The sequence below is a fragment of the Carassius auratus genome, chromosome 50, assembly GCF_003368295.1.
Source record: "Carassius auratus strain Wakin chromosome 50, ASM336829v1, whole genome shotgun sequence".
In the NCBI taxonomy this organism is placed as follows: domain Eukaryota; kingdom Metazoa; phylum Chordata; class Actinopteri; order Cypriniformes; family Cyprinidae; genus Carassius; species Carassius auratus.
This window is the reverse complement of record NC_039292.1, coordinates 2,734,853-2,762,706: the sequence shown is the minus strand read 5'-3', so window position 1 is coordinate 2,762,706 and position 27,854 is coordinate 2,734,853. Positions and strand designations below refer to the sequence as shown.

General features: G+C 40.0%; 1 protein-coding gene across 2 annotated transcripts; it reads left to right on the top strand.

Moving 5' to 3' along the window:
- Positions 1–27,854, top strand: LOC113066632 (von Willebrand factor A domain-containing protein 5A-like). Of its 2 annotated transcripts, XM_026238569.1 has the most exons (19): positions 1–71; positions 20,871–21,073; positions 21,156–21,378; positions 21,469–21,635; positions 21,711–21,825; positions 21,901–22,076; positions 22,454–22,542; positions 22,622–22,766; positions 22,848–22,927; positions 23,006–23,120; positions 23,207–23,365; positions 23,461–23,564; positions 23,650–23,867; positions 25,912–25,983; positions 26,166–26,198; positions 26,412–26,477; positions 27,088–27,221; positions 27,310–27,433; positions 27,553–27,854. In XM_026238569.1, the coding sequence occupies exons 1-19, from the start codon at positions 32–34 to the stop codon at positions 27,630–27,632; spliced, it is 2,343 nt and encodes a 780-aa protein (XP_026094354.1). In that variant the 5' UTR covers positions 1–31; the 3' UTR covers positions 27,633–27,854. The 2 variants fall into 2 exon arrangements, 1 of the variants encoding a protein (XP_026094354.1); XR_003279206.1 differs by lacking the exons at positions 26,412–26,477; positions 27,088–27,221; positions 27,310–27,433; positions 27,553–27,854 and adding an exon at positions 23,942–24,459 and having other exon boundaries at positions 25,929–25,983.

The following is a 27,854-nucleotide window of genomic DNA, read 5'->3' as shown; positions in this document are numbered from 1 at the left end:
CTGGATCGGTGTTTTACTTTACTTTCGTAGAATGGAGATCTGCGGTCTTGTGACTCAGAATAAAGAATCAGGTATGAATTCACCTGTTACCTGTTTGTTTCCTAAATTCAGACTTTAATGTTGGAGAGCTGAGTTTTTTTTTCACACAGTGTGTGGCGAGGGATTTGTCTCAGTTTTATAATGAAAGTTATTTTAACCGAGAATATAGTTCTTCATAATGTCATAAGAATTTGTCAAGTCTTTTTCTCGTTTGTTTTCTTGAACTCAGAAATATTAATTATATACACACCAGTGGCGGCCGGTGAAAAATATTTTAAGTGGGGCTATTTGAGCGGGGGTCTGGGGGCTCCTCCCCCAGATATATTTTTATTTCAAGTTGTTATTTCCTGCATTCTGGTGCATTTTAGACCACCCACGTCCCTTGCTTATAACTCAAACCAGTCAATACCAATGGTCTAAAAAGACAATATTAATTGAACTACCATGTAGAAATCAACAGTTTCACAGGTAATGATAATGAACAAGTTGCAAGTTTATTATGCTCCGTGTCTAGATAGAAAAAGTGCAAACACATAACAATAAATTATAAATATGATGTGTGTGACTGTGATTGAGAGAGAGACTGAGTGAGTAAGAGAATGACAGCATAAAAATGAATACACTATATTTACAATGTAATCCAAATAATTTCTAAAAAGTTTCTCTTATACAAAAAAGAGAGACACAGACATCAAGAATCAGCCTGTGAATCTCAACAATGGTGACAATTATAAAGCATGTTGCAGTGCATTCTGTGCCCAATGATGTCAATAAAAAAGAAGAAAAAAAATTTGTACATTTTACTCATTTTTAAATGGTTAACTTTTAAGTAATTCATTTAATTACTAAATTAATTTTTTTATTTATTTAATCAATAATATTGCTTGTAATCTGTTGGAGAGATAGATGGGAGGGTGTGAGAGAGAGAAAGAGAGATAGAAAAGATTAGAGAGAGACTAACATATGGTGTGACAGTTAAATTTGTGTATGAGAGAGGTAGATAGAGTGAATGTGTGAGTGAATGCAGGGGTGAGTGAGAGTGAAGGGGATGGAGAACTCTTATTTGTACAGGAACTTTGCTCGTCTATCTTTCTGAGTGGCAAATCTCTCAATGACCCTTGTGTTGAAATCTGGAATGTCCCGTGTGAGTTTTTTCTCTATAGAGAGCATAGCCAGAGCGTTGAGGCAATCTTGTGCCATCGTGTTCCTAAGGAACGTTTTTATCCTCTTTATAGTAGAGAAGCACCTCTCTGATTCTGCTGTCGTCATTGGTGTGGTGATGAGGATCTTGAGAAGACTTACAGCAGGGGTCATCAACTATATTTGTCAAAGGCCAGAATTTTTCTCTGCAGACACTGTAAGGGCCAGATACTCATAATATTAAATAAAATTCGAATTGTATCCTAATATGTCATTATTTTATATACTAATTCTAATTCCAAATGTATGTTATTTTTTTACATATTACCTGTACCGCAGCGAGCCACCAGGGGGCGATAGCGACATTTTTTTTTTTTTTTTTTTTTTGCACACCTGGGATCCCCCGCGAAACGGTTCTCATTCCCCCTTGAATAAGTCCGGCGACACACTGGCTGTGTGAGCGTCTCAGCTGCGTGGCGTGTCCGTTTTTATTTCGGCTCCCATTTAACAGGTTGGAGTTTGCACACTGAGACACGCTTCTCAGGCGCGCTCGAGCCACGCTGACAACGCCATGCTAGAAATAGAACCGACGCGTGTTCCAGCAACGGAAGTGTCGGGCTAGAGCGCAGAATAGCGGAGTTTGTATGGACCGAAGTGCATGTCTGAGCTTGTGTTTTGTTGCTTTGACATTGTGGAAAATAGAATAATAGAAACAAAATGTATTCGCATTTTTACCCGTTATTATTAATCTAAATTAATCTCGTTTTTAATTTAACTTAATTTCGTTTTTTCTTTAGTTAAATTTCTTTTTTTCTTTAATTTAAATTTCGTTTTTTCTTTAATATAAACTTGTTTTTTCTTTATTTAAATAGGCTATCGTTTTTTCTTTATTTAAATTTACTTTTTCTTTATTTAAATCTATTCTTACTGTGCCAATTTGTTAGTCAGAAAAATATTAGACTACCTTAAAAGTATTGCTTAATTTAATAGACGTGTGCGTTTTATATCACTAGTGCAGTGTCCGTTCTTGGAGCATAAGCCCTGCCCGCGTGAGGTGCGCCGCTTCCCGCTCGCGCTGTTCTGACTGTAGTTTACTAAAAGTTAATTAATTCTGAATGTGTCGCGTCTCGCGTGTCCATCTATATTGCACCAAGTGCGACACTGCACTCCCTTGTAAAGTCGATTGGATGAACGGTTCTCGAAATAATAAAAATGCAAACGGACATACAGACACAGATTCCTGTCTTTATTAGAGATAAAAATATGTTAATTACTACCGAAGCTTCAAAGCTTTAAAAATGGTATTCGGACCAGCCCTAAACTTTTTCCTCTTACAAGGCTATTCCTGAATTCAGTATTATTCTGGGGGCCGGATGGAAATCTCTGGCGGGCCGGATTTGGCAGTCCTCATTTTCATAGATCAGGGACAGTTCTGTTTTAAGTCTGGCTTTGTCCAACATGGGATAGGCATCCGTGGTTCCTAGTGCTGAATCCGGGAACTTTCTGCTGTGTTGTGGAAACAAGTCTCCTTGCAACAGAGTGGCACTGATGAGATGATTGGTGAAAGAAAATCTCTCCTTGGCATGGCTCATAATGGTATCACATACCTATGCAACAATACATAGTTGTAGAAAATTAAGCACAAAACATTAAGTTTTCACATTTCTCAGTTCAACAATACAATAAAATCAGCATATTCGCAGCAGTTACAATTTTGTTATGAACAAGTACGTTTTATTAATTATAATTATAATGCACACACTAGCTGTCATTCTCTTATCCACTCAGTCTCTCTCTCTCTCTCTATCTCTCTCTCTCTCTCACTCTCTCTCTCTCTCTCTCTCTCTCTCTCTCTAAGCTTTATTGGCAGTCTGTCACTCTCACACATACACACCATATACACAATAATTAATAAAAGCACAAATGTGGAAGAAAAAAAAAATATAATTTCTGCATTCTCCAGTAGATAGATATGTCTAATAATGACAATTCAAAATACAAAAATGTGCAATCGAACATGAATACATATAGGCTAATAGAATACAGAAATAGAATTTCTGTTACTGCTTACCTCTATTGCCAGATGCTGTTGGGTTTCTTCTCCCATTGCCCTCCGTTTCTTCAGGGGTGGTTCCTGTACAGGTCCCCTATACTCCTCATCCTCAACTAGAGAAGGAATTGAGTCCCTGATCCAAAATAAGTTTTACAAGTCACTGTCCACCCTGAAATTACTGTATCAGAAACTAATCAGAAACTTGCTGGAGATATAAAAATAATTTAAAGTAGTTCAGTGGTGCCTGGGGAAGAAGAGGGGAAGGGGGGCAGGTTCGGGAGGGAGTTCAGCTTCCTGACAGCCTGGTGGATGAAGCTGTCCTTCAGTCTGCTGGTCCTGGCCTGGAGACTCCGCAGTCTCCTCCCTGATGGTAGCAGGCTGAAAAAGCTGTGTGATGGGTGAGTGGGATCACCTGTGATGCAGAGGGCTTTGCGGGTGAGACGTGTTCCATAAATGTCCTGGAGGGAGGGGACAGAGACACCAATGATCTTCTCAGCCGCTCTCACTATGCGTTGCAGAGTCTTACGGCAGGATGCGTTGCAGGTGCCATACCACACAGTGATGCAGCTCGACAGAATGCTCTCGATGGTGCATTTGTAGAAGGTGTACATGATGGGGGGTGGGGCTCTGGCTCTCCTCAGTTTGCTGAGGAAGTAGAGACGCTGTTGTGATTTCTTGGCCAGTGCTGCGGTGTTTTCAGTCCAGGAGAGGTCCTCTGTGATGTGCACACCCAGGAACTTGGTGCTGCTCACTCTCTCCACAGTCGCACCGTTGATGGTCAGAGGAATGTGCTGAGTATGTGCTCTCCTGAAGTCTACAACAATCTCCTTTGTCTTCTCCACGTTCAGAGACTGATTGTTGTCACTGCACCACTTGGCCAGGCGGCTCTCCTCACTCCTGTAGTTAGTCTCATCTTTGTTGCTAATGAGACCCACCACAGTCGTGTCATCCGCAAACTTAATGAATGCAGTCATGGGTCAGCAGAGTGAAGAGGAGGGGGCTCAGCACACATCCTTGGGGGGCCCCAGTGTTCAGTGTGATGGTGCTGGATGTGTTGCTGCCGACCCGTACTGCCTGAGGTCTTCCAGTCAGAAAGTCCAACAGCCAGTTGCACAGCGAAGTGTTGAGACCCAGCTGAATCAGTTTGTAGATGAGCTGTTGAGGGATGATTGTGTTGAATGCTGAACTGAAGTCTATGAACAGCATTCTGACATATGAGTCCTTTTTGTCCAGATGGGTGAGTGCTGAGTGGACGGTAGTGGCGATGGCATCATCGGTCAGCCGGTTGGACGGATATGCAAACTGGAAGGGGTCCAGGTAGGGGGGGAGGGTGCTTGATGTGGTGCATGACTAGCCGTTCAAAGCACTTCATGAGGATGGGGTTAAGTGCAACAAGACGGTAGCCATTGAAGCAGGATGGAGATGGTTTCTTCATATTTATGATAGGTTCTATTGTACTCAGCCATTTGGATTTATGTTTTTATTGTTCAAGCTACATAAACATGTTTCCAGCCAATATGCAAAATCATAGCCTACCTGATGGCCTGTATGCTGTGAGTGAACCTCTGGGTGATCCCTGCGATGAAGACAGAGTCTATGTTCCTCTTCTGCAGGTGGTTAAACAGCATGTCTACATGTGGCATGATTTTGTGGAATAACGCCAGGATGAAACAGAAAACCTCATCTTCCAACATTCTCATACAACCCCCGGCCTCTCTCTTCGATATGGCATCAAAGTCTCCTCTGTCTCGAATGGTTTGGAAGCACTTAACCAGTTCGTCTTTGTGCTCGTAAACGGTGTTAACAGCTCGACTGTGGAAGTTCCATCGCGTTGTTGAAGCACCTGGAAGTCTGTGTGCCACCCCTTCATCCAGCACTGCCATTCGTTTGAATGACTTGGAAAAAAAATGTAGAAAACCCCCCTACGTCTGAAAAAAACAGGCCGATCTTTGGGATGTTGCCTGCTGCATAATGAGGATCAACTGATGCGCATAACAGTGAACGTAGTATGCACTACCGTAGACGTCTTGCACTTTACGCTGGACTCCACCAGTAGCACCCCTCATCACTGCGGCACCATCATAGGCCTGGGCAATTAATTTTCCCTCTTGTCCCGCAGGAAGGATGGTGCTCAGCCTTTCCAATAATGCAGTGGCAATCGTATCAGCGGTCGCATTTGGAAGCGCGATAAACTCAAAAAAGCATTCTTGAATGTTGTTGTGGCCATCTATGTACCGTAGCACAAGCAAAAGCTGACAATGAGTGCAGATGTCGGTTGTCTCGTCTGCCTGAATGGCAATATAGTCCGACTGTTTCACCTCTTCCAGAATGCGGTCTCTGAGAACTGACAACATGCAGTCTAACAGTTCATTTTGCACGGTCTTTGAAGTGCCTTTAAAAACAGTGGTGTTCTCCAGGTGCACCTCCAACTCACGGTCGATTGAGGCCATGAGATCAATTAGACCGAAGAAAATGCCAGGGTTTTCTGATGCGTCACTCTCATCGTGACCATGCAAAGCAAGTTCAAAGGCACCACAAAATTTCACGGCATCAATGATCTTTGACAAAATATGCCGATTCCTGTCCACCTCCTCGTTGTGCCTTCTTATGGCAATGCGGTGTCCCTCATCTAACTGTGTGGCTATGCAAATTCGGCCTAGTTTGGCTAGTTTCAAAGAGTTGTCTATATGCTCTCTTGCCCGTTTCTTAATGCGTTCTGACATATGTTTCAGATCTGTTACCCCTGTCTGTATCCACGAGCGATCACAAGCAGTTGTTTTAAACAGTAAGCAAGGAAAGCAAAAGATTGCATTGGCGTAACCACAGCTAGTAAGCCAAAGCTTTCGATTGAACCAGCCTCGGGAAAAAGATCTCTTGTAGGTTTTCTCCTTTTCTCGCGCCTGTTGGGTTATATTCACTTCTGGCTTGTCTGGACCGAGTTCTTTTACAATTAGTTTTTCCGCTAATGTTCTTCGTTCAAAGGGATACAGGTGTAGAGATTTAACTGAATTTGGGGCTAGCTCAACTCCCACGACTACATTAATGCTACTCGACATCGTCGGCGCCTCCATACTGCACTTGCACTCCTCTGAGGTAAATATCCCGTGGTGCAGCAGGTGCACCGCTATAATCTTGGTACTATGGGCGATATTTTCAGAGTCCCCAAACCATAAAATTCGACGACGATGATTGGCAAAATATAAACTTTTTTGCATAGCAACAGGGGAACAATTGGCTTAAATTCCAGCACTGTAGGGCTGAGCAAACTGGAGCCCAGGGAAGAAAGCCTATTGGCTACTACTACACCAACATGAAGTGAATGCAAATATCATTCTGGAGAGTTCTAAACCCATTCTAAAGTAAAACCATTAATAGCATGTAGTTAACACAGATTATTTTTCAAAAAGAGAGATTATTAAAAGCTTATTATTATTAATTAAAAATAAAAACTGACAGGGAGGTCGGCGCCCCAGTGCCCTCTATGGGCGAGCCGCTGCTGATACACACATTATTGTTTTTATAATAATGCGAGAATGTAACTTTTTTTTTTCAATATGTTCTTATTAAATGGGTCCATGTGCTCTTTTACAAGGTCTTGATTTTGTTTTGGGGATGTACTAGAACAGGCTATCATAGATGGTCCGTGTACCTTCGTATAATTCGTTTTTAAATTTAATATTGAAATCTGAAAAATGAAAAAAACTGCACATTTTTCTTTTTTTTCATTTGTCCAAACAAAACGAAAAATTAAGACTTTGGTTTAGTTTTTTCGTTTTTACCTTCAGGGACAGAAGACGAATAAACAACTTGAATATTCGATCCCTACATGTGGGCGGTAATGAAACGCCCCCCCCCCCCTCCGCTGATTGGTCAACCAAACATTACAACATAATGATAATCCTAAAAACATAATAAGAGTCCTACGGATTCTTAGCGTGTTTATTTCTACTACATTTTATCTCTATCTCATCGTCAAACAGCCAGATCAAAGAATAGCTTGACACAAACCATACAGAGGCAGAGCCTTTTGGTCCTTTGGCACAGGGCTGCTTTATTATAGTATCCATGTCTATCAAAATTTGTCTGGCAAAGCTGTGCGACGCACTGCAGCGCGGGGAGAATATAGCCTATTGTAGCAAAGTGCAGACCACTTTCAGTTTATGTGAATATCTAGTTATAACTTTTGTTTTAGACAATATGCTGCATTTTGAACTATGAGTGAACTTAAATAAAATGACAGATATGAATAGAAATTAGCACATATATTATTTTTCTATTTTTAGTTTTATTCATAGAGCATTTTATGCAAAATTCGGAAATCATAAGTTGTTTTCACACTAGCATGGGACTAATGGTTTGTCAGAGTGCTTGATCCAGTGATTGAATTTAGTGAAATGTGAATTCAACAACATTATTTGAATGTAAACTCATTTGAGTTATAAAAACATATAAAAACCCTGAAATAACACTTCAAACAATTAACCATAGATCAGTGTCAGAAATTAACTTTCCCATATGGGGCACCTGATTTTCAGTTATTGTTGTTTTTTACATTCTACCTTTTGTATGTCATATTTAATGCTAAATTTTACATTAAAAAACATTAGAATAATATGACAATTGGCTGTTACCAATTAAATCAGTGTTCAGAGATATAGACCCTGTGTCTGAAAATACTTTTATAGATGTATTTACAGTTTAATGCTGATCAGAAAGCTGTACGTGCATTTAAAACGAAGTGCGCTGTGATTGGTTAGCTGGGCCAGTCTGTGCTGTGATTGGCACCTCTCGGCGCCTGGTCTTGAAATGTCATGCCCCTTACCATAGCTGCCTGCCAGCTTCAGTGTAAATATTGCGTCAAAATTAAATCAATTTGAGCTCGATTTAAACCCGGATTATTGTAACAACTCTATTGGGAAAGCTAGCGTGTCTCCGACATAGTGATAACATTCCTTGTCTTCTTATTATTTAAATTGGACTTTGAGGTTTGCAACTCTGCAGATTTTTTTTATGCTCAAACAGAAACATTACAGACTAACTAAAGTTGAAAAAGCATTATAGCACCCCTTTAATCCAACTCCTGGTGCCTGACAACAGCCAGTTGAATTTTCAGTTCCCTTGGGTGGAAAAGGAGTGTCAGATGAAGAGTCAGTCGTTTGTGACAACTCAAGATTGTTTGCATAAGTCAGATTGTCAGCAGCGGAGGCAGCACTTGAGTAAAGCTGCTCTTTCAAGAGATCGTCAAAAGATCTGCCACTGAGCTTTGCTATTCTCTTCAGTTCAGCAAAGTAGAGGTTTGTTGCATTCTCAGTTACTGCTGACGTATAGACATTTGACAGAAACCTTATGAGGTAATCGACGTTGCGCGGGCTCTTGAAAGTGTAAGGCAACAAGGGTTTAAGAGCCACTAATGCAGAACAACTGCTGTACTCTACTATGACTTCCCTATGATAAGGCGATTTAGGATCATCTATGGAAAGGTGTCTATGGACGTGACCATACTTGTGTAGAAAATCAGTCAGATCTTCATCAAGTTCTGTATTTGTGAGTCCTCTAATTATCACTGAGTTTCCAATTATGACGTTTTCAAGCTCAACTACCTCCATATTGACACTATCTGGACAACTTCAAATCTTAAAGTTATTTTCCTGGTCTCTTGTGTCTTTAAAGTTTTTTTTTTTTAATACTACAATGCCCTCCTGGCTGGCTCGCCACTTACTGTAACAGGTAGTGCTATGTACTGCACCGTAGCTACTCCTTCTCTGTGTGTATAATCTGTATGTCAGAATACACATTATGGACTAGAACTCTAGATTCGCTACGGAGGGCAAAATGAGTTAAAACACATTAACACAAAAAAACAGACAGACCAGGAAAATTACTTGTACTAAATTGTTTCCTTTTACTTTGCAGCAAGATTGAAAATTATTGTAATATAAAATGAATCAGCAATACACAATACAATTATATAAACAATGAGATTGTCTTTCTCTTTCCCTTTAAGAAATGTATGATTTGAGCTCCTTGGTGGTTACTTGATCTAATTATATATATTCGTATTATATTTATTTACTTTGGTATTTAAATCGTGTTTTTGTATATATCAATTTGTTAGAGACTTAGATTAAATTTTACTGTTTATGTAATTTTTAGTGTTCTAATTTATTATCTTTTTTTTGTTGGAGCTTTGTTTCTTATTAGCTGGGTTGAATTATAACCTTTACCCAAAAAAAAGGAAATACAATTCAAACAACAGATTACTTCAAGAAAAAAAAACAAAAAAACAACTGAAAATAATACAATACTTGACATTAATTCAGTAAATAAACAGTTCTCAGTCGATGGAACAATTGTGTGTTTGTGTGCAAAGCTGTCTGTAGTGCAACAATTGTCTCTTTACGATACTCAGTGTTGTGGTAACTGCTGAGAAATACCACTTAGGATGAATTCCACTTGTGACGTCAGATAAGGCACTGTTCACTCAACGAATCACAGGATTTCTTGTCTCTTTTTAGGACTTTTTAGCTGGGTGGCTCGCCATATCAGGATCACAGCTTATTTCACAATCTCAAAAAAAACCTGACCTGTTTATACAAACAGCGCCATAACTATCATAAACATCATAGACAATTAGTATGACTTTTAAACTCAATATATATTTAATATATTAACTAAACCATGTGGAAAATACTTTTTGAGCACTTTTGTTACTCAAAGCATTACAAATCATTCTCATAAATGATATAACTCTGCTTATTTAGCATTTGTAAGGTCTTCAGCAATACAATACATTCAGTTACATCACATTACACATACCATCTGAACACTGAATGCATATAAACCCATATAAAACACTTCATAACGTGAATTAACTCATTAACACTTCATTTCAGATAATTGGATGTTATATTATCATGAAACTTACCAAATCCGGGGGATTTCAATAAACAATTAATCAGTCACATCGGATTCTACAGGGCTCGCAATCGGCTATCATCCACTCCAAAATCAATCAATCATCACACTAAAATGGCCCAAATAAGATTAAAATAAGGGTTACAACAACATACAACTTATTAGTTATGTATATTAAGCAAGGATGATTGTTATATTTGCCTTTTGATCCAGTTTGAATTCACTCGCAATCTGTGAAACTCGTGCTCTCTCTGCAACCACGCGTCTCATTACAGTGACGTCATGCGCAGCGCCCGTCTTATGACAAACGTCACACTTTAATTATTATAGTTAAATTAATTGTTTTAATGTTCAAGATACAGCAGAACGACTGTGGCAACACATCTTGTTACTTGTTTAAACATTTTGAGTAAGAATATAATTATTATAAATTATATTTATTTTTCTGATCAGCTCAATTGCGACCAGGGTTACACCCTCCCCTCTTAAGTCCCTTTGCATGGCTGTTACCTAAGGTATTAGGGATTAGAGTGTCTAATTGATCTAGGTTGTTCTGCAAGTGATTCGACAAAGGCAGTGTTCAAACCCTGAAGGAAGGATTGAATTATGGATATCATTGGGTTTCCCAACTCTGGGTAAGTCAATCTTTTTGACTTCTGCTTCACTCTTTTAGACTTTCTTAGAAGACTTTCATCTTCACTTTCATCTTGATCTGTTTCTTCCTCAGGTTCATCAGATTCAGCTGACTCCTGCCTGTTTTTTTTTCAACGGAACATCAGGTACGGTTTCCTCAATTTGCACTGAAGGCGTTTCATCGTCTTTTCCCTTTTTCTTTCCACCAGGTACATCCACTGTCTGCTATTCTACTTGAGGTGAGTTGTTTCTTTCTTTCAGGGTTTCCCTTACAGATTCTGCATGACCAGATGAAGATTCCGCTTCAGGTATGTACTGTGTATCAGTTGAGTTTTCGGTACCAAGTAAGTATTCCGCTTCAGGCGAAATCATCTCTGAATCATCAATTGGGATTGATGGTATGTCAGATGAGATTTTGTTTGCTTGATTAGAGTTAAGAGGAACCTCTACAGGCTTCCTTATGACATGGTATTTCCGGATGAACCTTTCTGAGGTAATAGCTGGCACTTCAGAGATCTGGTGTACATAGTCATCCTCATCCAAACTTTGATAGTTCTCAGGACATTCCTCAGCTTCCTCATCTCTGCTTTGTCTGGTTGCCCGTTTTTTCGGAGGTTTCGTCAAATCAACTTCATCCTCAGCAAGTGAAGACAAAAACATACAAGGTAGTAATAAGTCTCTATGCAGTGTTCGTAAGGGACCTTCTTGTCTCTCAGGTTTCACCGTGTAGACAGGTAGTTCGCCAGCACGTCCCACTACAACGTGTACCACAGGATCCCACCTGTCGGCCAGTTTATGTTTCCCACTTATCCTAACGTTTCTGACCAGCACACGGTCACCTTCCTCAAGAGACGACTCTGTCACTCTGCGGTCGAAACGGACTTTGTTCCTTTCTGCACTTTTGGCTGCATTCTTCTGAGCTAGCTTGTAGCTTTCCTGAAGGTGAGTTTTCAAAGACTGCACATACTGTGAATGAAACTTGGGACTTTCACGATTTACTGAGGTGTTATAAACCAAGTCTACTGGCAATCTTGGTTGCCGCCCGAACATAAGTTTGTATGGTGTGAATCCTGTAGTCTTGTGTTTTGTACAATTATAAGCATGTACCAGTGGTTTCACAAAGTCTTTCCAGTGTGTTTTCTTTTTAGCTTTCAAAGTACCAAGCATTCCTAACAGTGTGCGGTTGAAACGCTCGACCGGGTTTCTTCTAGGATGGTAAGGTGTAGTTCTGACCTTTTTGATGCCAGCGATTTCACAGAGTTCTTTTATTGTCCTGGACTCAAAATCAGGTCCTTGGTCACTGTGGAGCTTTTCAGGCACACCATAATGAACAATAAAATTCTCCCACAGACTCTTAGCGACTGTTCTGGCTTTTTGGTTTGGGGTGGGAACTTCGACCGCATACTTGGTGAAGAAGTCTGTTATCACCAAGATATCTTTGGTGTTGCTACGGTCGGGTTCCAATGACAAAAAGTCCATGCACACCAACTCTAGTGGTCGGGTGACTTGGATGTTCACTAGAGGTGCTGCTCTCTCTGGCAAGGTCTTTCTACACACACAGCGGCTGCAGGTTTTGGCTTTGTTTTCAACATCAGTAGCCATCCTGGGCCAATAGAATCGGGAACGGATGAGATCAAGAGTCCGTTCTTTTCCCATGTGACCCATGTCGTCATGCAGACTCTCCCATGGCCTCCTTGGTAAGTTGTGCAGTCTCCAACAGTTCTTTTGCGATAGAGAACACCATCCCTTATCTCAAGTTTTCTCCTTTCTCTTAACAGGAAAGGAAGTTCTGGAAGCTCGCGTCTCCTGATTCTAATTGAAGAATCACTTCTCGCAAAGCTGGGTCATTTCTCTGTTTTTCTTTTAACTCCTGTTCTGACATACAGGGAACAACTAAAGATCCTTCCATCTGCTCATAACCTTCTGGAATTGCTTCCGGGCACATAGAGAGTGACTCAACAAGAGTGATGCAACTGTTGTCACCAGCTTGACATAACAAATGTTTGTCACAGATGGCTTGTATTATGTCAAGGGGAACAAGGCTGGAATTGGCTACTTCAGGTGAGTGATACAAGGTAAACTGACGTATTCGATCTTGTTCTTTCTGAGATGTTAAATCATTCACCAGATCACCATGAGGCCATCTTGAGAGTGCATCTGCATCAAGATTGCTCTTCCCAGGACGATACTGGAGGGTAAAGGAGAAAGTGGACAAGGCAGACAACCACCTATAGCTAGTTGCATCCAACTTCGCTGAAGTTAAAACATAAGTGAGGGGGTTGCTGTCCGTGATCACCTTGAAACTACTCCCATACAGATAGTCGCAAAACTTCTCGGTAACTGCCGAGGTTACCGGGCCTCGCTCTTTGACAATCCTCGACTGGCATATCCAATTACTCGTAGCACTCCCTCTTGCTCTTGATAGAGCGCTGCACCTAGTCCGGTAGTGCTCGCATCTGTATGTAGCACATACGACAACCCAGGGTCGGCAAATCCTAACACTGGTGCTTCGGTGAGTCTTGCAATGAGTGTTTCGAATGCTTGCTGACAGTCGGTTTTCCATCGCCCTCCAAAAGGTACTTTGGGATCAAGGTAGGTTTTCTCCTTGCCTTTCATCTTGCAACTCTTTTGAAGAGGAGGATATCCTACGGTTAGTTCGTTCAATGGTTTCACTATCTTTGCATAGTTCTTAATAAATCGTCAGTGATAACCGGAGAAAACCAGAAAGGAACGCAACTCTTTCAGGTTCCTTGGACTTGGCCAGGTTTTAATGGCTTCTATCTTTTGGGGATCCGTCTCCACACCATTTTCTGAGACGATGTGACCGAGATATTTCACTGACGTCTGGAAAAACTTGCATTTCTCCAATGAAAGCTTTAAACCATAGTCTTTCAAGCGTCCCAAAACATGAAAAAGACTTCTCTCATGCTCTTCTAAAGTATCTGAGAAGACAATTAAATCGTCTAAGAACACCAATACTTCTGAAAGGTTGATGTCACCCATGCACTTTTCAATCAGCCTTTGGAATGTGCTGGGAGCATTAGTGATGCCCTGAGGCATCCTATTAAACTCCCAAAAGCCCAATGGGCATACGATGGCAGTTTTGGGTTTGTCTTTCTCTTCTACTTCGATCTGGTAATACCCAGATTTAAGATCGAGCACTGAGAACCACTTTGAACCTCGAAGTGCTAAAAAAGGTTTCCTCCAAGTTGGGTAAGGCATATGCATCCTTGATGGTCTGAATGTTCAACTTGCGGTAATCAATGCAAAGTCTTACATCCCCATTCTTCTTCCTAACTACCACGATAGGAGAAGAGAAAGGGGATTCTGACTCACGAATGATACCCGCTTCAAGCAATTCTTCTAGGTGTCGACGGACAGCTTCAAGATCGTTAGGATGAATTGGTCTTGCTTTATGCTTGAAAGGAGTTTCGGTGTGTAACTTGATATTGTGCTTCACTTTTTCTGTTTTGCCTACATCCATGTCATGTGAATCAAAGACTTCGGGCATGGTGCGCAGTTTCTCAGTGATCTTCTTTCTCCATTCCTCTGGCAGACAGGAATCACCAAAGTCAAAGCAGAGTTCAGATTGAACGTTGTGTGACATTACTTTTTGCAAAGCATGTATGTCTACAATCACGCTCTTGCCAGGGATGATAATATCATGTTCTGTTTCGTTCTTTAACACCACCTTGCGTGATGGATGCTGAGGTAAGTTTAGCAAGCAGCCCTTACGAAAAATAACCATGGTTTTATTATAGTAAAACTGTAGTAACGCATGGTTTTTTGGCGTGTTGACTGCCATTTGTAAAACCACAGATTTACTACAAATACCATGGTTAAACTATGGTTAATATAGAAAAACCATGGTTAATTTGTGGTTACCATGGTTTAACTACAGTAACCATGGATTTTTGGTTTTATTTGTAGTAAAACCATGGTTAATTTTCGTAAGGGAGCTGGCAACTAGCAGTCCTCCAGGAAAGGGTGAACATGAAGGAGGCTCAATCACAGCCCATTTTTCTGCTACTTGTCCTTTAACACTCACCACTCCTTCCAGGATGATATTTTGACCTGCAGGCACAACAGTAGGAGTAACATCAGGGAGCCTAACAATTCCTATGCCACTGTTTACTTTCTGCAGGCGTCTGTGTTCAATGGTCTAAATGGAACAGCTTGACAAACTGAATCGTTGGTTTCAAGGTACTTGTCATATGCAAGATCCAATGTGTTCAACCCTATTAATACCTTTGGCTGGGCAGTGCCACCAGTTTCTGGAATCACCAAAGCAAGAGTTGATACTTCAACATCAGATCCAAGAAAGTCTCTGGGGAATGAAATCTTTACTTCAACAAACCCCAGGTAGGGTACTGCTTGACCATTGGCTGCTTCTATTTCCAGCAGGTCACCTAGGGAAGTAATGCTTAGCCCAGGCAAATTCTGCTCATAAAACGAATGGGAAATGGTGGTCACTTGCGACCCTGTGTCAAGTAGACAAGAACAAGGGTTTCCCTCAATGTTCACCTGAGCAGTGCATTTTGTACCAATTAATCCTTTGGGTAGGCCAACTGGACGCCATTTTCCATGAGAGTTCAGTTTGCTTATATTCGCTGACTTCTTGAGACTAGTTTGACAAGTGACAGCCCTCGTACGTCTCTCTACAAGGACTGGACGGCTTTTAAAGTTCCTGAGGCACTCGGACCATATTGACTATCCCATAGGGCTTGGCGCTCTTTCAATTGCTTCCTCTTATCGGTCACTAGGGGTCGGGTTTGGATCATTTTCGCAGATTGAAGCAACATGCCCATCCTCACCACATTGAAAACAGTAGCCTGGCCTGGGCCGGTGATGCGGCTTGTGGTCAGCTGTAGGAGAGTTCTCTCTGGGAATGTGTATGCTTGTCTGCTTAACTTTGCCTGGATTGTTCTTTGGATCTGAGTTCTTTTGGACGCTTAGCTTTGTTATCTGACTCTGGAGCTCTGTGACTTGTTGCTTTAGCTCAAGAACAGCATCAGTAGAAGGCAACACACTTCTTCCAGTCGGTTTACTCTTTTTCTTGGCAAGCTGACTCTGGAGCTTGGCAACTTGTCTTTTTAATTCAGCGACCTCAGTTCCTTCTGACATTTCGTTTAGACCTAGGTCAAGAGGATTAGCAGTGACAATATGGGAGTTGGCTCTTTGCCTCTGTGCGGCTAGGTGCTGTCTCATGCGGCTTTCTTTGGAAAAGTGTTTGTTCTCCTCACTGCGCAACTGTAAAAGTAGCTCAGGGAATGGGGGTGGTCGGTTTCTTTTATGCTCAAGCTGAAGGTTTGCTATTAGTGTGTCGTCCCAACAACCCCGACAGAATTGTTTCAGAAGTTGTCGGTCAGCTTCAGCAGCAGGAATACCGCCTCTTTTCATCACTTTGAGAAGGTTAGTGTGCAATCGTTGCAAGTACAAGGAAGGCTTTTCACCTGCTTTTTGTAGCGTATTCAGAAACTTTGCGAAAAGGTCATCCCCATCCTCTACGGTATCGAAAGCGGAGTCCAAGATATCAAGGTAAGCAACAGGTAAGGCTCTTGGACCTAAATGCTTGACAATTTCAGATGATGGCGGTAGTAGGCTGTCTACGATCCTCCTAGACCGATGTTAGTCAGAGAGTGAAGGGTCTTGAAGAATTAACTCTACACTGTTCCGCCAGGTGTCATAATCCACTTCGCCAGTAGGACGAGGAACTTTGCCTGAGAACACTCTTAGCCTGAATGATGCACTACTAGAGGATGAAACTCCATCACTTTTCACAATGTGGTCAACGACCATTCTTTGGACTTCAGGTGGATTCACATCCTTTGCCTCAAGTGTGGGTGAAAAGCTTTCTGTACCCACTCTGTGAACTTTATCGGAGATTCATCTTCCTTCTGAATTTTCAGTTCCCTTGGGTGGAAAAGGAGTGTCAGATGAAGAATCAGTCGTTTGTGACAACTCAAGATCGTTTGCATAAGTCAGATTGTCAGCAGTGGAGGCAGCACTTGAGTAAAGCTGCTCTTTCAAGAGATCGTCAAAAGGTCTGCCACTGAGCTTTGCTATTCTCTTCAGTACAGCAAAGTAGAGGTTTGTTGCATTCTCAGTTACTGCTGACGTATAGACATTTGACAGAAACCTTATGAGGTAATCGACGTTGCGCGGGCTCTTGAAAGTGTAAGGCAACAAGGGTTTAAGAGCCACTAATGCAGAACAACTGCTGTACTCTACTATGACTTCCCTATGATAAGGTGATTTGGGATCATCTATGGAAAGGTGTCTATGGACGTGAACATACTTGTGTAGAAAATCAGTCAGATCTTCATCAAGTTCTGTATTTGTGAGTCCTCTAATTATCACTGAGTTTCCAATTATGACGTTTTCAAGCTCAACTACTTCCATATTGACACTATTTGCACAACTTCAAATCTTAAAGTTATTTTCCTGGTCTCTTGTGTCTTTAAATTTTTTTTTTTTAAAAACTACAATGCCCTCCTGGCTGGCTCGCCACTTACTGTAACTGGTAGTGCTATGTATTGCACCGTAGCTACTCCTTCTCTGTGTGTATAATCTGTATTTCAGAATACACACTATGGACCAGAACTCTAGATTCGCTACGGAGGGCAAAATGAGTTAAAACAGACAGACCAGGAAAATTACTTGTACTAAATTGTTTCTTTTTACTTTGCAGCAAGATTGAAAATGATTGTAATATAAAATGAATCAGCAATACACAATACAATTATATAAACAATGAGATTGTCTTTCTCTTTCCCTTTAACCCCTTTACGTGCAAACATCGCTGACGGCCCCAGTTTATTATTGTTTCACTTTCACAGCACATTAAACATCACTGTCTTACTTCATCTGGACAAACTGTGCATCAATGGAATGTTTAAAGACTCAAGCTTCGATATTTGACCAATATTTTGATAAAACATTGTTGCAGTGACCGATATTTAGTGATTTATGTCAGGAGTGCAAAATAATAAATCCGTATTATGCCACATTTTGAATAGAAATTCACAACTCACTCATATTCAGACAGGTCAGCAGCGGTTTATTTGTGTTCACACAGACTCACTGAACAGCGTCAATAAAGATTTATAGACCAAAGATGCATATCTGCGGAGATATATGGATATATTTACTGATGTTTACTTCATATTTCTTCAGACAGAATCGTCATTTCTATTCATTTTCCACGGATTTACGCGATCTGATGATAAACAGTCTCTCCCAGCGATCTGTGTGTGCGTGCAGTGGTCACAGCTCGTGCGGTGTGTGACTCAGACTCTGATTGGGTCTTTCAAACGTCAATCTTAGAGTTTCATATCTGGACACCGCCCCATCGTGTCACATGCTTCCTGCACACTTCCTGGTAGTTATCTGGCCAAAACAACACTGAAACACCTCTGTACACACAAAATATCCGAATAATAAACCCGCGATTACGATAGTAAAGCTTGGTATGAGAATTTCTTGAGATCTGGGGCGTTTTTATAAAAAAAATCGAAAATGTACATCGGAAATGCTAACTTGTGCAGCGATGAAAAAGGCTACAAATAACATATTTTTACAACAGTAAACGACCAAATTCCACCCCTGATCGCTAAAGGAAGTTATTATAAACACTCGATCGGGGTTTAAAGTGAGTTTTGAGTAAAAGTGTACTAATAATTTCATAAATTGTCAGATGTAGCTTGATGCTAACGTTAGCACCAATGCTACTAATAGCAGGTGCTTTTCGTCTTCATAATGCATTTTTGTCTCAATAATTCACGTAAGGTCGTAAGAAAATGTTTTGTTGTATTTTTATAGTAAGACTTTTGATAAATAAGGGCTAAATGCAAAGAGAGACTGAAGTGAGATCGCTGCTTTGTTGCTTTGTAAAGCCTGAAAAACCACAATCAAGGCTAATAAAGGTGGAATAAAAACAAAAGAATAATGATAAAAGGATAATGCGGATAATGTGTCATACTTGGCGGAGGTGTGAAACAACCGTTTGGTGAGAACAATACAATCATGATTCGGGCAGTTTTCAACAGTGAAACATACACAAAGAGCACAGGAATGTTTACATGTGAGATCTTATAGAGATGACAAGGGCCATAAATCAATCTGATTAGCCTTCTCTAAAAACACACATGACATGGCCTTAGAAAATATTTCATAAAATTCACAGTTTTACAGATTCGATTATGAAATTTTTTATGAAGTCTTGGAAGACTTGTGGCCTTAGCTACACTGTGTTTTCAAACTCATTTCCTACATCAACATTTTTTAAAATACATTTAAAACATATGTTTTTTATATTTTTATTTTTGTTTTTATGTTTGAGCTTATATATCTCTATTATCATAACAGTCTGAGTGATTCTGATTCCTGAACAGTAAACTTTAAAGTGTCAGCTTTGTGAACAAAGGTTGATTATGTATCTAGTCAGAAAGAATCATGAGCAGAAACCTTTTTATTTTGGGTATGTAATTTCGGTCTCCATGCCAAAAAAGGGGGGTTACTAGTAAGGGGTTAAGAAATGTATGGTTTGAGCTCCTTGGTGGTTACTTGATCTAATTATATATATTCATATTATATTTATTTACTTTGGTATTTAAATCGTGTTTTTGTATATATCAATTTGTTAGAGACTTAGATTAAATTTTACTGTTTGTGTAATTTTTAGTGTTCAAATTTATTATCTTTTATTTGTTGGAGCTTTGTTTCTTATTAGCTGGGTTGAATTATAACCTTTACCCAAAAAAAGGAAGTACAATTCAAACAACAGATTACTTCAAGAAAAAAAAGAAAAAAACAACTGAAAATAATACAATACTTGACAGTAATTCAGTAAATAAACAGTTCTCAGTCGATGGAACAATTGTGTGTTTGTGTGCAAAGCTGTCCGTAGTGCAACAATTGTCTCTTTACGATACTCAGTGTTGTGGTAACTGCTGAGAAATACCACTTAGGATGAATTCCACTTGTGACGTCAGATAAGGCACTGATCACTCAACGAATCACAGGATTTCTTGTCTCTTTTTAGGACTTTTCAGCTGGGTGGCTCGCCATCTCAGGATCACAGCTTATTTCGCAATCTCAAAAAAACCTGACCTGTTTATACAAACAGCGCCATAACTATCATAAACATCATAGACAATTAGTATGACTTTTAAACTCAATATATATTTAATATATTAACTAAACCAAGTGGAAAATACTATTTGAGCACTTTTGTTACTCAAAGCATAACAAATCATTCTCATAAATGATATAACTCTGCTTATTTAGCATTTGTAAAGTCTTCAGCAATACAATACATTCAGTTACATCACATTACACATACCATCTGAACATTAATGCATATAAACCCATATAAAACACTTCATAACGTGAATTAACTCATTAACACTTCATTTCAGATAATTGGATGTTATGTTATCATGAAACTTACCAAATCCGGGGGATTTCAATAAACAATTAATCAGTCACATCGGATTCTACAGGGCTCGCAATCGACTATCATCCACTCCAAAATCAATCAATCATCACACTAAAATGGCCCAAATAAGATTAAAATAAGGGTTACAACAACATACTACTTATTATTTATGTATATTAAGCAAGGATGATTGTTATGTTTGCCTTTTTAGCCAGTTTGAATTCACTCGCAATCTGTGAAACTCGTGCTCTCTCTGCAACCATGCGTCTCATTACAGTGACGTCATGCGCAGCGCCCGTCTTATGACAAACGTCACGCTTTAATTATTATAGTTAAATTAATTGTTTTAATGTTAAAGATACAGCAGAACGACTTTGGCAACACATCTTGTTACTTGTTTAAACATTTTGAGTTAGAATATAATTATTTAAAAAATTTTCTGATCAGCTCAATTTTGACCTGGGCTACAACAGTATCAGAAATGTTCTTAAATACATACAACTTCATAAAATTCAGTTCATCTTTAAATTCATCAACTACACCTACAGAATGCTAACAAAAATCATTCAGTGCTCTGCTGTATTTGGGATGTTGTTCTGCTGTTTTTGAGCTGTGTTTGTGATGTTGTTGTGTTGTTGTTGTGTGACTCAGTTCCTCTGAAGAGCATCTCGGTGCAGGTTCGGGTTCAGGATCATGTAGCCACAGTCTCCTCCACTCTGCAGTATGTGAATGAGGAAGAGCGCCCCCTGGAGGCCTTGTTCGTCTTCCCTCTGCCTGCTGATGCTGCTGTCTGCCACTTCAGTGCCAAGATCGGAGAGCAGGAGATTGTGGCAAAGGTGCAGGACAGAGAAAGAGTGAGTCCAATTAGAAATCTGCAGGACATTGATTTGTGTATTCATACTACACGTCACCTTTTAATTAAACCGTATCTTGCAGGCACGGGATCAGTATGATGATGCTGTGAGTTCGGGTCAGCAGGCGTTTCTGTTGGAAGAGAGCGCAGAGAGTCCTGATGTGTTCAGACTGAGTGTGGGGTGTCTGTCGGCGGGTCAGAACGCTGCTGTCACCATCATCTACATCACTGAGCTCGCTGTGCAGGCCGACCACTCGCTGCGCTTCTGTCTGCCGGCTGTACTCAATCCCCGATACACACCAGCAGGTACTGCAGCAGCTCTGACACACACTTTATTAGAGGAGAGAAGCTGATTCTAACACACTCTGTGTGTGTGTGTGTGTGTGTGTGTGTCAGGTTCAGGTGCTGGTATCGTCTCAGAGATTTCATCAGGATGTGGAGCTGTTCCCTACACGCTGACTCTCAGTGTCCATGTGAGCTCTCCAAAGCCCATCTCCAAACTAGAGTCCAACTGCTCTCTGGATCCTCTAGTGTTCCTGCAGTCTGATCACACTCAGGCCACGGTACTGTGTGTCTTCATGTGTTTATCTGGATGTGTGAGCAAAGCAGTTTGGAGCATGTGTTGTTTATGTGTGCAGGTGAATCTGAGTCCTGGTCACATGTTTGATAAGGACTTTGAGCTGTTTGTGTTCTATCAGGATACCCATCAGCCCTCTGCTATAGTGGAGACAGGAGTGACCACTGCCCCACCAGGTACGACCTGCAGCTCACTGGCGTTATGGGATTGAGTGACCAAGCTGTCACTGACTCTTCATTTCTTTATTTCAGGCTCTCTGATGAGAGACCCAGTGGTCATGATAAGTTTGTACCCAGAGTTCCCAGAGGACGTAAAGAAATCACTGGCAACTCGAGGGGAGTTTGTTTTTGTGATTGACAGATCAGGCAGTATGGGCAGCATGATGCATTATGGGAAAAGAGCAAAGAGGCGCATTGAAAGTGCAAAAGTAAGATTAAAGATTCACTTACAGGATGTTTTTATGTCCAAATAAAGATTCATAATAGGTGTTGAGTTTGTTTTGGGATTTTATTAAATTGTGAAAAAATTACCAATGACTTGTGTACAGTAAGATTTTGGTACATAAACTCATTACACTAGTCTTAAGAACTTAGTCATGTTTTTGTTGTCTTCAATATTCACAATTACATTTTAACGTCAGTTGCAAAAAGGTAGATTTGTCTAATTTGAATCAGAAATATAAGACTGATTACCCCTTCACAGAATTAACATAGTGACTATGTTAATGTTGCTGGGCCTAGAAATGTGTGTTAACAAAGTCCAAAGAGTTATGTTGAGTTTAAATATCTGTCCATGTCTCTATAGGACACTCTGCTGTTACTGTTGAAGAGTCTGCCCATGGGATGCTACTTCAATATCTATGGATTTGGCTCTCATTTTGAGTCCTTCTTTCCGTTAGTATCTATCATTGACAGATATAAAGTTTTGAAATGTGTCAGTGGAGGTGAGATGTGTTTCTGTGTATCTTTGCAGTAAGAGTGTCGTGTATAATCAGGAAACAATGGATCAGGCTCTGAAGAGAGTGAAGGAAATGAAATCAGACATGGGTGGCACTGAGATTTTAAAGCCTCTAAAACACATCTACAGTCAGCGCTGTCACCCCGATCACCCCAGACAGGTACAACACCTCTGCTTACACCTGAACAATGCACTCTAATGATGTGAAGTCAAAGATAAGATTTATGTTTTCTCTCTTAAGCTGTTCTTCTTCACTGATGGAGAGGTGGGAAACACTAAAAAGGTGCTGGACCTGGTGAAAAGTCACGCTCACTCTCACAGGTAAAGCTCTGCTGGGTTTGATCTGTGCATCATTCATATCTTCATCACTAACAGTAACAGAGCTGATCGTGTCTTCAGGTGTTTCTCGTTCGGGATTGGTGAGGGTGCGAGTGCCGCCCTCATCACAGGAATGGCCAGAGAGGGATCTGGTCACGCTCAGTTCATCACAGACACAGACCGCATGCAGCCCAAAGTAAAGCTCTTCACTGGATTTCACAGACACAGATGTTTCCTGGTCAAATGTCTCAATGGTTTCTCTTTCTCTTCAAACTATATCAGGTGATGCAGTCGCTCAGGTTTGCTCTGCAGCCCGCTGTGGTTAATATCTCTGTGGACTGGACCCTTCCAGATGGTCTTACTGTTGAAACACTGTCTCCTCCCATCAATGTGCTCTTCCAGGGTCAAAGGACACTCATTTATGCCCAACTGAAAGGAGAGGTGAGATGGTTTAACGTTTCTTTAATGAGAATTAGAGACACGTGTCTCTCATTTGTTTATATTATAAATAAATCTGTCTTTTCTCTCTCTTACAGAGTTCAGGAGGCTCTGAGGGAACTGTGACCGTCAAATACAGTCTTAAAGATCAACCAGTAACAAACCAGCTCCACTTCTGCCTCAAACCCACTGAGGAAACTGGGTAACACACATAAAAACATCCTGAATTGGAGTGACACAGAGTGTTTTCTTTCCTAATCCAACACATTTGCTCCATGTTTCTGCAGGCTGTCCATCCACCAGCTGGCGGCTCGGACCCTGATCCGTTCTCTGGAGCAGGAGAAGAGGTCAGGTGCTGCAGATGTTGAGGGCATCAGGAGCAGGATGGTGGAGCTCAGTGTTCAGGCAGGAGTGAGCAGTGTTCATACAGCCTTCATTGCTGTTAATAAAGACAGCAGACAGACTGTGAAAGGACCCCTGCAGCAGAGAAGAGTGCAGACATGCGGTTAGTGCAACGATAGTCACTTTTACTGTCACTTGAGTATTTGATGTTTACACTGATGTGTTTATCTCTTTAAGATTATTCAGATTTCCTTCACGCACTTACTGCGCCAATATGTCGTAAGATAAACACAATCTGTCATTTGTATGTAATGAGACACATTACCAGCCAAAAGTCAATTGAACTTGAACTTAAGTCACACTTAAACAAATAATAAGTTATAATACAATTCGTGAAAGGGCCCCTGCTGCAGGGAAGAGTGCAGACACACATTAGTTTCTCATTGTGTCTGTATGTGAACTTATGAGGATATGTCCATTTTTATAATAATTTCACAACCAATGTCCCTGTCACATAGATTTGAGATATTTGCTGATTTCAGTTCATCAAAATCAAGGGTTCAAATTTTCCAACAGCGCCAATATGTGGCAATGTCATTTTAAGCACCACATTTTCTTCAGAAAATATTCAAATACAGGTAAAATTAGGATTTAAAAATGTCATGCCATGTAACAGTTTACATTTTGTGTGTGTACAGCTCATTAAAATTAAATGAATTTGTTTTTTAGGGCGGAGTACAATAAACTATTGCATAGTAAGTGATAATGTCGACTGTTCTTTGCTGTCGGTCATGCAAGTGCTCCGTTTGTGTCTGTATAGTTGTTTATTTTATCTGTCTGATGCCTTTCTTAACACTTCTTAAATTATGATATTTGATATGTTGGGAACATTATGATGTGGTGAATGGTTATTTTCTATCTGTTGTGTGTGATGGTTTCTTGTGTCTCCATAACAATCAATCCCTATTCCAAACCTAATCTTGTTTGTTAGTCCTTTTGGATATTTCTGTTGTTGACTATTTCTCCAGATCTGAATCTGTTCTGACCTTTGGTTTCATTGCTTGTAGGACATCGATTCATTGCCACTAGCAGGTTAATGCACCTCAATGTAACAGTTCTGTGAAGTATGAAATGTTGTTCTCAAGGCGTATTACAAAATTGGTACATTTAATTATTGATTTATCATCCTCACCAAACCACGCAACCAATGAGAGTTCAGAATGAGTATGAAAAGATTCACACAGAAGCTGATTTTGTGTTTAAAGCCAGCTAGTCAAACCGCAACGGAGTAAAACAGAAAGTAGGGCATATTCAAATGTTGAGGTACATTTATCTTGACACACATCTAAAAACCACAGCCCTCATGGATTGAGACCGTGAGATGCCACACGATAGCCAAAAACACAAGTCTGCATGAAAGAGACCGCGTGAACAGTGTAGTCTGATTCCAGAGCAGATGACTCTAATGAAGCGGTTCTTTATAGTGAATCACACATACAGCTTACAGCTTTCTGAGCTACTGAAATCAATGTTCTTCCTGACTATTAGTCCATATGACAACATGTAGTAAAAAACAATCTTTTAAGCAATTTTTTTGTTTAGAATTGTTGTTCAGTCTTATATAAACCAGAAAGAAAACATAAATCATTTATTTTATCTGTTTGTGTTTTGGAAATATATTTCTTAACTGGAATTGAAGTGGACTACTTATTATTCTTGAAAAAAATAGTATGTGAAAGGCATTATTCCATGCTTCAAACTATTATTATGCTACATTATCATGCGAGCAGCTTCTAGTTTTCATGCCGAAAATAAAAACATGTTGCCTTTTTAATTTAAATTTGAGGAAAAATGTCTCAACTTTTGGCCGTTCAAATAAATCAGTCAACAAACAGATGACAAGTGCCACTCAAGTTTACTTCGGACATGTGAAATTCAATTAAACTTACAATTTCAACCTACTGTAGTTCATTGTGATTTAACAGTTTACATTTGCTATGAGCAGATTATTGAAATGTACTCGTTTTTTAGAAATGGATTGTGTAGCCTCGTGTGGTAAGATAAATCATATAGACTCTTCTTTTCAGTCTCATGTCAGTGCTGTTTTAATGCTCTGAATGTGTACGCATGTGTGTTTTTTGTATTTTCCCTGACAGAAAGCATTCCAAATGTTAATCTTTTCTGATCTTATCTTTCTCTGTTTTTAGCCGCTCAACCGGTTCAGCCACCGGCATCTAAATTCAGAGAATCTAAACAAGCTAAGCCTAAATCACTGCTGGGTAAGTGCACCTCAATGTAATATTAGTTTTATGAAAGAGTGAAGAATGTGACATTTGGCAAACTTATTGATTTCATTGTATTCCACAAAATAGGTTTACAAGCCTTCCCAAACCACAGCACTAAATAGAGAGCACTAAATCGCACTAACAGTTAACAAAACGTGAACTTCATTTGTTTTTAGGGAAACTGGGTCAAGCCCTGTCTCGTAATCATGGTAAGATTAATCATATTGACTTCTCTTTTCTTATGTGTTTATGTATTCAGGGTGTTTTATTTTTTAATGCATCTTATTTTTTCTTCTGTGATGGTGAGATCTCTTATAGCACCAGGATCTGCAAGAAATAAAAATGCAGACACATTTCAGAGCGTTTCTTGTTTGCTTATTATTTGCATTTCTTCACTTTTTGTGCAACAATTTTTTTGACAGATTCTAAATCGTTTAGACACTCAATGATGATGGTTGAAGGCTGTTGTGCATCATCGGCAAGAAAGGGTGAATGAACCAGACACTGAAGTCCCCTTCACATACCAACTGACACTGTGATGTACTTTATTTGTCTAGATTCATGCAGAACAAATATTTCTTATTTGCTTTGATCATAAATGTATTTTTTCCATTTGAGCATTTTCAGTCTTTTACTGATAAACATTGTTCTGAATCAAGTAGGAGAAACATACAATAATTTTAGAGAACTCATTGATGCTTTTAAGAATGTATTTGCTCAGTTTTGCTGTAGAGGCATGAATTGTCTGGTTTTCTGTCTTTATGTATAATGATTTCCAAAAACGTAATGTTTTTTATACTGTACAAATTGGATGTTGTATTCACTTACCCTAAGCATAACCATCACTTACAAAAACAAACAAACAAACAAAACAAAAAAAAGTCATGTAGTATGATTTTGAAAAAAAATAAATAAAAAACTGTTGGATATTTCCATTCTTGTGTAGACATTTGGTCCCCATAACGTAATGCATTCCAGGACAATACACAAAGTAACTGCCAAATATGAGCTTGACACAACGGCTGTGTTTAAAATGAAATAATATTATTTTAGCTCATTATGTACTAAATGTACACTACCTACTCTGTGTATATACAGTAGAGCGCCAGAAGGATCTGTTACTGCAGCTGGTTTCTCTCCAAAAGGCGTCCGGCTGCTGGGATCTGGACGCCACACTGGCCGATGTGTTTGGGAAGACGGAGGATGAGCTGACCAATCAGAAGCCAGCACAGGTGAGAGATGTGATGATGTCATAATAAGACAGTGCTGACTGTGTGCAGTGTCCAGTAAGTGATGCAGTGGATGATGGTCTGTACACAGGTGGATGGGTCAGTATGGGCCACTCTCCTGGCTCTGATCTGGTTATACGGCTGTAAAATAGAGCAGCAGGTGGAGTGGCAGTTTGTGGCCATGAAGGCAGCGTCATGGATCGGCTCTCAGAAAGGTGAGATCTCCATTCCAGACCACATTCATTCAGTCAGCGTTCATCAAGAGACGTTTGAGCAGATATCTTCAGTTCTTTGACTCACGCTGATGATCTGTGTGTGTGTGTGTGTGTTTCAGTGGGTGATCTGTCTCAGTGTGTGTGTGAGGGGAATGTCCTGCTCGGATGTCAGGTGACCAAAGATACTCTGGGAATCTGAAGACGTCTGTGTTTCTACATCCTGATCCCTCAGAAGACAAAAGAACAGATTCTGTTACTTTTACTGTTTCTCTATTACTTGTCTCAGTGAAGTTGAATTAATTTTATTTGCTCAAATCTACACCAAATTCTAAATATATGAACTGCACTATCATTTGAGATTTATGCACCAAAGTATAATAAATAAATCAAATGTTTCCAAGAATAAAATACATATTTTTTA